This window comes from Hesperophylax consimilis, chromosome 15, assembly GCF_061612785.1.
Source record: "Hesperophylax consimilis isolate HC1 chromosome 15, BYU_Hcon_1.0, whole genome shotgun sequence".
NCBI lineage: Eukaryota > Metazoa > Arthropoda > Insecta > Trichoptera > Limnephilidae > Hesperophylax > Hesperophylax consimilis.
The window spans coordinates 29,792,335-29,802,651 of record NC_142850.1 but is presented as its reverse complement, the minus strand read 5'-3'; the positions used below and the strand labels follow the sequence as shown (position 1 = coordinate 29,802,651).

The window sequence follows — 10,317 nt, the reverse complement described above, 5'->3', positions numbered from 1 at the left end:
TTCGCAATGTATAAAATATTAAATTACCTTTGATAAAGTCGGAATCTAAAAAAAATCGCCAAAATTAAAAAAAGTTTTTCTTCAACGATATGGATATTTTTCCATTTATTCAATGACTACAGAATTTTTTTTACCAATAATAAAAAGTAGATTAAAAATTATGTACATTTATAAACAAAAAAACAAATATCTCACACAAAAAGTGGAAGAGAATTTGTTAAAAAAAAATGATACTTGAAAACATATGGAGTTTGAACCCTCTTTCAACAAAGTTGTTCAATTTTTAGTTTGAAATCTTAGGGTTCAATAAAAGTTGATCAATTAAAATTAAAACGTCTGTACGCTATTATTTATGTGCGTGATCGCCCAGGAAACGAATACGGGATAGAAAATGTCGCGGAATATAAAATGTTTGGTTATGACTGAGACTTATAGTTAATTAATATTAATATGTATTACAAATTATGTCATGAAGATATATATTTTTTTAAATCTGCAATAATGGGTTGATTTTTAATATTACGTTACTCTTAAATAGCATAGAGGCACCGAGTTCACAACTCACAAAATATTGTTTTTATAATTCATTGTGTTTTTTCTCTTTCCTTTTTTTTATTTTGATTCAGTAATAATATTTTTATTTATAAAAATATTCGTGATTACCGGAAAATTTGAAAGACCATTTTACCGCCCTGAGTGACACTAAATGGCCCAGAATCTATGGTGCTATTGCGGATATGACGACAGTTGATTGCAAGTTGTGGAATGGGAGCAGTTGAAAAAGTATAAAAGCGCTTGTGTGACTTCGCTCTCTGGCTTCTTTGAGCCCGACTCGTGTAACGAATGGAATAGTCCTTTTTAATTTTAGAATTTGTTGTTACTTTTTTAACATGGCCCTCAGTCAGACTACCGTGGTGAGTAAATGAAATCAAATGTAGAGAATTCCATATGTTAACCAAATATCTTGACACATCACCTGCACTTGACAGCCTTGATTTCTCCATTGCGAAATGGGACATCGCATTTACAAATAATACGCGGTTCTAACCGCTTTCTATTAACATGGCACATTTATCGTCTTGTAAGGGTACAGACGTCGATTTGAAGAGATTTTTCCAGCGAGGGTGTCCGTAAAATTTCTGATGACACATTGACCCCCTTGATATTCTATTGTAAAAAGTACACATTTGTATGATTCTTGTTTTCCCTGGAAGCATTTAAATCGAACCGACAATTTCCTAATTACGTTGAAATTTGAAATGTATTTTTATTATTTTAGATGTCATGAAAGCTACTGGAGAATCTTAAATTAGTGTGATTTTATTTCATAATATTTATTATTTATGTTTGTGATTATTACAGTGAATTTGATAGATTATGACTAACCTGTTTTTATCCATTGAGTAATAACTGGAGAATTCGTCTGCGTTCGAAATATGGGCAACAACTTGGGGTTAATTGGCAACATAGAGATATCACGGACTTCAGTCGGATATGGGCGCTTGCTGAGTACGGATCTCCAGTAATAACTCCAAAATGTCTGCATGTACGCTAAGATAAGCTCAAGTCATTCTGGAAAAGATAGAAAAAGTGATGGTGTATATAACACTTCATTGGTAAATATTCATGTAAATTGGCAATATCCAATGACATTATAAACTAACTATACACGTGTTGTAGAGATCTCAAAAGTGGCAAGCGGAAGTTGTGTAAATGAGTGCCAAAATGCCTTCGTGTGTGATGAGAAACTGTTTCCATTAAACCCCAAAACCCAATTCAAGAAATGGGATGTCTTTAAAAAATTACAGTATGTTTTAGCATTTTTCATACATCTTCGCCCCCACTCCGTAACTTCAAATTGTTCTCAAATAACTCCGTTCAGGGCTTTAAAGGTTCATGGTTCTCACTTATCCATTCATAGATTCTATGAAATAGATCAGGCAATATTCCGGCTTAAGGTCTTGTAGTGACTTCACAAGCTTATAAGGTCAATTCAATAAGCAGGTAGTCCATGGTCATAGGTAAAGCCCCCTTTACAGAGGGTGGTTACTGCAAAAAATACTGAACAAGTGCAGGTCCTGTTCAACTAATTGTACCTAAAATTTCTAAAGAATTCAATAGTTGGTTGCGATTTTAGAAAAGCTTTACCCTGTTTATTTGACATTAAATTGGTTCTTACTATCTTCACGTGTGCCACTGTACATTTGGCAGTTGTGAAAAACATACCATCCACAGAATTGTTCAACTACATGGAAAACTGTGATTACAATAAACTTAATAAATGAATAATTTGGTTGGCTTATCAGATATCATATCATAATGTTGATATTCTCTACAGTTCCTAAGGTCTCAGGTCTCAATGTTTGCCTTTACTCCATCCAGTCACCCGAGCTTAGACCCCCAATACTCCTTCTTCCTGCAGGTTTATTAAATAGAAGCCTCTTCGGTGGTTGAATTTCTTTCCTGCTGCGTGTCCTGTCCAATGAAGCTGTTACAGTTTCATCAACCTTGTTACTGACAGCTCTAATAACAGTTAGTGTAACTCCTACACAACTGTGAAACGTACGGAAATAACATATTTTCATCTTTTTCAGCTGAGGTTATACAACACGGTGATGGAGGACGTGATTGCCGGAGTGCGGGAGACCTTCCTGGACGATGGAGTGGATGAGACGGTGCTGCAGGAGCTAAGAATGTTGTGGGAATCCAAGCTGCTAGCCAGTAAAGCAGTGGAACAGAACCCGGAACCCCCAGAGCACCAGCCTCCTCCCATTGTTGCCAACCATAAAGCTAATGGAAACAAATCAGGTAAGAACTCAATTATTGGAAGATGGGTAAGGACTCTTCTTCGGGTTAAAGGTGACACATTAAATTCATTAAGGGCATAAGGCATCTATAGACTGCTACTAACCGAAGGCACTGCGTCGAAAGGCTCGGCCATCCTACCATCCTTTCCTTATGTCAAGTGTATTGTTCGACCCCTTCCCAATATTTTCTTAAAAACCATTGATAAGCTAGTTGTCTGTAGCAGCCTTAAGATAGACATATTAACTGCAACTTTCACCAATCAAAATTGAGCAAATGTTAAGTAAAAATTTACCGAAAGACTTAGCAAAGCGTTACATAATTCCATTTCACCAACATTTCTAATCGAGTGTTTGTTCACTGCCAATAGGCAACAGTTCAACCACAACTTTTAAACATTGTTTGTGTGAGTTGGCTGCAATTATTTCACAAAATAATAATATTTGGCTAATTTACATAGCGCCGTTTTCGTGAGAAATCTCCTCAAGGGCGCTGTAAAGTGCAATTTCAACATTTTTCAAAGGTTAATCCATGAAATAGATGATTAAACTTTTTTTTTATTGATTTATTTGTATATTCACTTGACCACTTTGGTGATACTGTAATTGTGCATTTGAGTCAAATGTTTGCTTAGTTTTTGGTTAAGCAGCCGCTAAAGTCTCTTGATTTATTAAAAAGATATCCTTAACCCTTTTCCGAAAATGGGTGAGAAAAATGATCTGATTTGGCCTCGACACTACTTGTGTTATTTCCAAATTAAAAACCTTTTTCTTGCAATTTTACTCTGAATAATGTGAACAACTGTACATTTTCTTATCACATTAAGGTTGCGTTATTTCAAACTCCATTGCGCCATCAAATCGTAATTATCTTAAGTAATATTAATTGCTGCATATTTTTAAATGCTGTTTTTGTTAAAGATCACCTAAACAATAATATAAAAAATAAAAAAGAAACATCGTTTAATCAAACATATTATCTTTTACCTACTCAAATCTACTAAAATGATTGAACTATACTTATAATTAACAATTTACAATCACCAACCTATTAACTCTTGGTGTGATGACTTAAAATCCACCATCCACCAGATTTTTCTATTTTTGTAACTTATTTTTTTTTTTGCAAAATTATTATTATTTTTTTTTTTTTTATTGTGAAAAACAGTTTACATGTAAATGTAACCAATTACATTCCAAAATTTGTAGTTAATAGCTATAAATATATAAACACATTATCTTACTATCTTACCAGATAATGTGTTTATATATTGATAAAAAAAAAGTTTGTAATCTTCATAAGTAGTTTCCCCAGAATAGTTAGATTAGAACAGATTAACCAACAATCAGAGATGTGCTTTATTTCAAATAAATCCATTTCAAATGGAAATGCAAAATGGGTATTTTCCATTTTGCATTTTAAATGCTTTTCTAGAAACCATTTTGCATTTTGCATTTTAAATGCTTTTCTCAATGCATTTTCCATTTTAAATGCTTTTTTGCAACATTCTTCCTACTATCTCCACCCATCTTTTTTTCATAAGCCCCAAATATCAGTCGGTCCTCAACCACGCTATGAGAGATAATTTACATTTGTCAAGTTGCTCCCTGGTAGAGGAGCCTTGGCAATTGAGTGTACAAAAAATACTGATTCAAATACTAAACATGAGGCCATGACGCTGTAATATTAAATGTTAGATAGCTGTTTCTATGTTTTTACGTTGGCAACATTAGTCCCGCGCAAATTTTTTGTGGTTTCATAATCTGTAGTCGTGGTGTTTTTGGATTTACCATCATGTGATATGTTTGTTCTACATCGATGTCCATTATTAAATGACAAAATTGTTTAAAAATTCTATACATAATTATTTTGATTGCTTGACCTGAGAAACCATTTTGCATTTTCAATGCATTTTGAAAATAGGTATTTTGCATTTTGCATTTGAAATGCTTTTCTAAAAACCATTTTGCATTTTGCATTTTCAAATGGAAAAGTTTTGACCCATTTCCATTTTGCATTTCAAATGGTTTTGGGTACCCATTTTCACATCTCTGCCAACAATACAGAATTATACAAGATTTATCAGCACGCACCTGAAACACTTTAACCAGATCCTGTGATTCCCGATCATATTTATAGTAAAATATGTACATACATGTGATTTTGCTGTCTGATGAAATTTTTTTTCAAAAAAAAAATATATTTTCCATCACACGTCGCCACTGGGTACAGCCTAACGAATCACGTGATACGGACTCCGTCTCCTTCTAGCAGCGCTGTATAGACGAGACAGAGCATGTATCACATTATCCATAGCGACTTGTGGCAGTGTGATTAGTGGCAACGGTGTGAGTGAAAAAAATTTTTTTTGTTTTTAATGAAAAAAATGTCATTGAACAGCAAAATGATTTATAAAAATTTTCAGGTACACCCTGTATATGAAATGCCGTTCATTACGCAATGAATATTAATGTGTATAAATGCACAGATATTACAGGTGCATTTTTATCTTTCCCGTACCCAAGATGACAATCGTTTTTCTAGCTTCATAACATGTACATATTATGTTTGACATTAATTTATATTTAAAGGTTTTCCTTGTGGAATAAGTAGATAACTCAAAAATATTACAGTAACACTGACATGTCATCTTGGGATCGAAAGGACCTTTTTTGAACTTGGTAATGGGAATGTAAAATTTTCATTATGCACTAATACTATTCATACAAGCTAATTATTTTAACATAAAATTTCTTACTTAATTCATTATGTCTAATGTTCATTAAGGTCAGGGTACTAATTTTCTCATTGCAAATATTAATTTTCTTATTAACACTATCTCCTTCACTAGGTGCACCGGTTCAGAGGCAGACTTACATAAGTATGTTAATTTTAATTATTTAAAACTAATGCAATATTCAAATAAGTTACTAATAAATAAGGTGATGGGTGTCTTGTTTCATGATATTGTTTATTACAGGTAATGTGAAGAAGGCCCCAGTCCACAATAATGCGGTAGACCAACACAACAACATGAATTCCGGCATGAACCAAATGTCTCACTCCAACGCCAATAGTAGTACAAATAACCCCACGCAGGGGGCATCCAATAACCAGAACCAAACCACTAATTTAATCGGATTGGACCCTAACAATAAAGTTCCTGTACAGGTAAATACATTTACAGTTTTATTGTCTATTCTAATAATATTTATTTATTAGCGCTAAATACCCTTGCTATTCATATAACATGCTCAAAATATTCAGTAATCTGGCATATTGACCATTATATTTCTTTGCGCTTTGCGCTGTGTCCATGTCCCTGATGTATCGTCGCTCTAACTTGTTTTTGTCTAACAGACCATTTTTGGCGAAATTGAGTTAAGTATGCAGTTGTTCTCAGAAAGCATTTATTCATACGATACAAGTGAATACTTTTAATGTGTTTTTATGACGCAATTTGCCTTCCACCAATATTAAACAACATTCCGAGCGTGTTTATCCAACACTTTGTCCTACATCCAAATTAAAAAGTTTTCTGCGTAATTTTAAACATTTGGAAAGAATTTTACTTAAAAATAATAATTTCCATCACTTTAAATCATTTTAGTAAGCTTAGAATTGAGCTAATTTCATTGGATATGCGTTTTTCATAAAAAAATCTTTGAAGCGCTATTTCTCCCTATTTACGTTTTGGTCTGTTGGATTAAAACTAACTATGTAACGATTTAAAATATAATCATTCTAATAAGCCACGTTGAGGGCCATTGGAACACTTTTTTGCTGTAGTGTGAATAAATAAATATCAGCCAAAAAATAACAAAGGTGAATTTAAGCTATTAAATGTAAGAATAAGGAGGATGATTATCTTAAATAAAAGATTCATATTTAAGAAATATAATTTATTGTAAAACAATATAGCAAGAGACTCAAATGATTAATTAAAATATAAATAATCTTAGGGTGCGACTAACCTCGAAGAATCGTTAGTAGGTCGGTCTTATTTTACGTAAAAAATTAACATGGTGGTTGATGATAAGTTATACTAAATTGCAGGTAGTAATAAAATGAATTATAATTATAAATATCATTACGATTAATAATAAGGGCGCCAGTTCCATATATAAACGATAGAACGAAATTTATAAATTATAGTAAACCAATGTTGAAAATAGAAAGTGAAACTATCGATTGAATATTGAAATGCGTAATGATAAAACTAAAAACCTCCCGATTCCGTGTTGAACGCCATCCGCGAAGAGTCCTTTCTTCCCCGCACGTCTGATTGCTGGATCCGCCACCCGAATACTGAAGACGAAGCTCATCTCGTTCCGTCAGCCAACTCCGAACCTTGTCTAATAGTGTCGCCAGTTGTAGGACATCCACACCAAATGATAAAACTAAAACCTCCCGATTCCGTGTTGAACGCCATCCGCGAAGAGTCCTTTCTTCCCCGTACGTCTGATTGCTGGATCCGCCACCCGAATACTGAAGACGAAGCTCATCTCGTTCCGTCAGCCAACTCCGAACCTTGTCTAATAGTGTCGCCAGTTGTAGGACATCCACACCAAATAATAAAATTAACGGGTACTTAATTTATCCCGTTACAACTAGAGCGACAGTATGGCAGCGACGCACAGAACGGACAGAGGAAGGACGAAAGTAGACAGAATTCTGTAGAAATGAGATCCCTGAGGCATATGTGTGGTAAAACCATGTATGGTCATGTGAGAAATGTGAAGATTCGCAAAGAATGCATGGTTGATGTAAGCATAGTGAAAAAAAATTAAGAAATGGACACTTATGTGGTTTGGGCATGTCAAACAAAGAAAAGAGTGCAAGGAGGATATAAATATGTATTTTTTAAGTATATTTTATTTAGTTATAAAATTTAACATTTTATATCTAGTGTACATCTATTCTAAAACTACTATAAAAATATTCTATTACCTACGTACTAGTATTTAGACTTCACAACATTGAGATATAACCCACGAAAATCTGCAAGACTTTTGGCTTCCTTAACATTTAAAGGGAGTTCATTGAACATTTTGATACCTTTATAATAAATATTGTTTTGTGTTGCCAATAAATTTGTCTTAGGAAGCCTAAAATCGTTGCAGCTTTTAGCCACGAACTGTACTATTAATACTAACACTTTTTAACATCTGGTAACATTTTATTTTTTAACTTGTATATAAATACTAGGGTATATATAATAGACCAAACGTTGCCACACACTTAGAATATTGAGTTGGCATTGCATTGTTTTTATCGTAGTATATCCGCTACAGCACAATATAGACCTCATATATGAAGCAAATACGATGGTTGGATCACGATGTCGAGTAAGGATAGGAGGTGAAACAACGGAGGATTTTAACGTCTCCCAGGGGCTGAAACAAGGTGATGGCTTAGCTCCCACTCTCTTCAATATAGTTCTGGAGCACGTCGTGAGGAAGACAATGATTGCTACCGACTCAAACATTTGCTACAAAAGCAATCAAATAGTTGGATATGCAGACGACCTTAACATTGTTGGAAGATCCTTACAGGCTGTAAGAGAGGTGTTTGACCCTTTGGAGACTGCAGCAAGAGAGGTGGGCTTGCAAATCAATGAGAACAAAAATAAAATCATGATGCAAACCAGAAGCCTAGCCTATCGCCTAGCACCGCAGTGGGTGGGCTGGAACCAAACGCTCATCACTCCTGGACAGCCTGAACCCCATATTCCTACCCACCCCTCATACCTTTCCATTCCAGACCTTCCTTTCACTTCATACCCTTAAAAACAAAAAAAAACAAAAAAAAAAAAAATTAAAATCATGAATATACATAAAAACAAACTTAACATCTTTACAGCGGCGAGTAGCAGGCGTCCCCGGTGCGGGCCAAAACTGTTGGTAAATTTTGCCAACATTCGCGGCCTGCACACAAATTTAAATTCCGTCCATCACCATCTTTTGTCCCAACGTCCCAACCTTCTTTTCCTATCCGAAACTCAGATAGCCGAGCCGCCAGACTCCTCCTATCTGGACTGCCCGGGCTTTACCCTCGCAAGCAAATTCCGACTGAAAGGAGGAGTCTGCCTCTATAGTCGAGCTGACGTCAACTGTGTGCGACTATTGAGTCTGGAAAACTCCAGATTCGACGTAATGTGGGTGCGCGTCAATCTTGCCAGTACGGCAAGATTCTACGCATGTCTATACCGCTCACCGAACCATAACGAATCAGACACTTCCGAGCTCTTCAAACATTTGAGCGATACTATTGATGATCTCTTGCCCCGCTACCCTTCGGCCGAGTTTGTTGTTCTGGGGGACTTCAACGTTCATAACGAACCATGGTTGAAGTTCTCAGGCCCAACGGACTCGGCTGGCCGACAGGCGGAATCCTTTGCCATTTGCTACGGATTAGAGCAATTGGTTCAGGAGCCTACAAGGGTTCCTGATGTCCAGACTCACCGCTCCAATCTGTTAGACCTATTCTTAACTACTGTGCCACACGGTTATAAGATTGACGTCACAGCGCCTCTGGGATCATCTGACCACTGCCTAGTGACGACATCAATCCCCGTTAGCCTCAGACCAACCAATGAAAGGCTGAGGAGAAAAGTGTGGCACTATAGGTCAGCAGATTGGTTCGGTATGCGGGCCCATTTCAATGCTTTTCCGTGGTCAGCTGTTTGTTTTCGGACTTCGGACCCTTCAAGATGTGCCCAGGAGATTGGTGAAGTCATCAATTCGGCGATGGATGGCTTCATACAATCGACTACTAAAGAAACTGGTGTGGGCTCAAAGCTGTGGTTCAGTCGACAATGCTCCGAAGCAGTTCGACGAAAAAACGCGGCTTACCGAGCCTACAACACATCTCGAACGCCCGAAAGTAGATCAGCATACAACAAATCGGCAAAGGAATGCAAGAGAATCATCAATAGGTCAAAATTCGAACACGACCTGCAGATCAGCAAAAAGCTGGCTGCCTGCCCGCATGGCAGCAGAGCATTCTGGTCGCTTGCGGGCTCAATAGGTCGAAATTTTTGCAAACCCAGTTTGCCACCTCTTACCAGACCTGACGGCTCACTAGCAAACACCGCCACCGAAAAGGCAAACCTTTTAGGGAAAATGTTTGCGGAAAACTCGACCCTCGACGACGGGGGTGCTGTTCCGCCGTCGGTTCCTCACTGCGGCTTCTATATGAAAAAGCTGAGGATCCGGCATCGGGATGTACTCCACGTCATACGGGGGCTCGATGTTAACAAAGCTAGTGGACCTGATGGAATACCTGCCCTGGTATTGCAGAGGTGTGCTGCGGAAATAGTTCCAGTTTTGACAAAGCTCTTCAAAATGTCCCTGAAGTGTGGCACTGTGCCCTCTGGTTGGAAAAAAGCGGTAATTCACCCTATTCCCAAGAAAGGTGACCGCTCCAACCCGGCCAACTACCGCCCCATAGCGATCACATCAGTTCTGTCCAAAGTGATGGAACGTGTGATCAACGACAAACTGCTCACAT

The 10,317-nt window shown here is 36.7% G+C and overlaps 1 protein-coding gene across 2 annotated transcripts in view; it reads left to right on the top strand.

Annotated features, from left to right (window-relative positions):
• Positions 1–763: 763 nt before the first annotated feature.
• The window catches only part of TfIIA-L (transcription factor IIA L), a 40,409-nt gene continuing 30,855 nt past the window's right edge, over positions 764–10,317 (top strand). The window contains exons 1-4 of one of the 2 annotated variants that reach the window (XM_089640440.1): positions 764–914; positions 2,595–2,808; positions 5,657–5,686; positions 5,786–5,976. In XM_089640440.1, coding sequence (XP_089496566.1) covers positions 891–914; positions 2,595–2,808; positions 5,657–5,686; positions 5,786–5,976 — 459 coding nt within the window. In that variant the 5' untranslated portion in view covers positions 764–890. The remainder of the gene's footprint in view (positions 915–2,594; positions 2,809–5,656; positions 5,687–5,785; positions 5,977–10,317) is intronic. The other variant, XM_089640441.1, reaches the window with a different exon arrangement.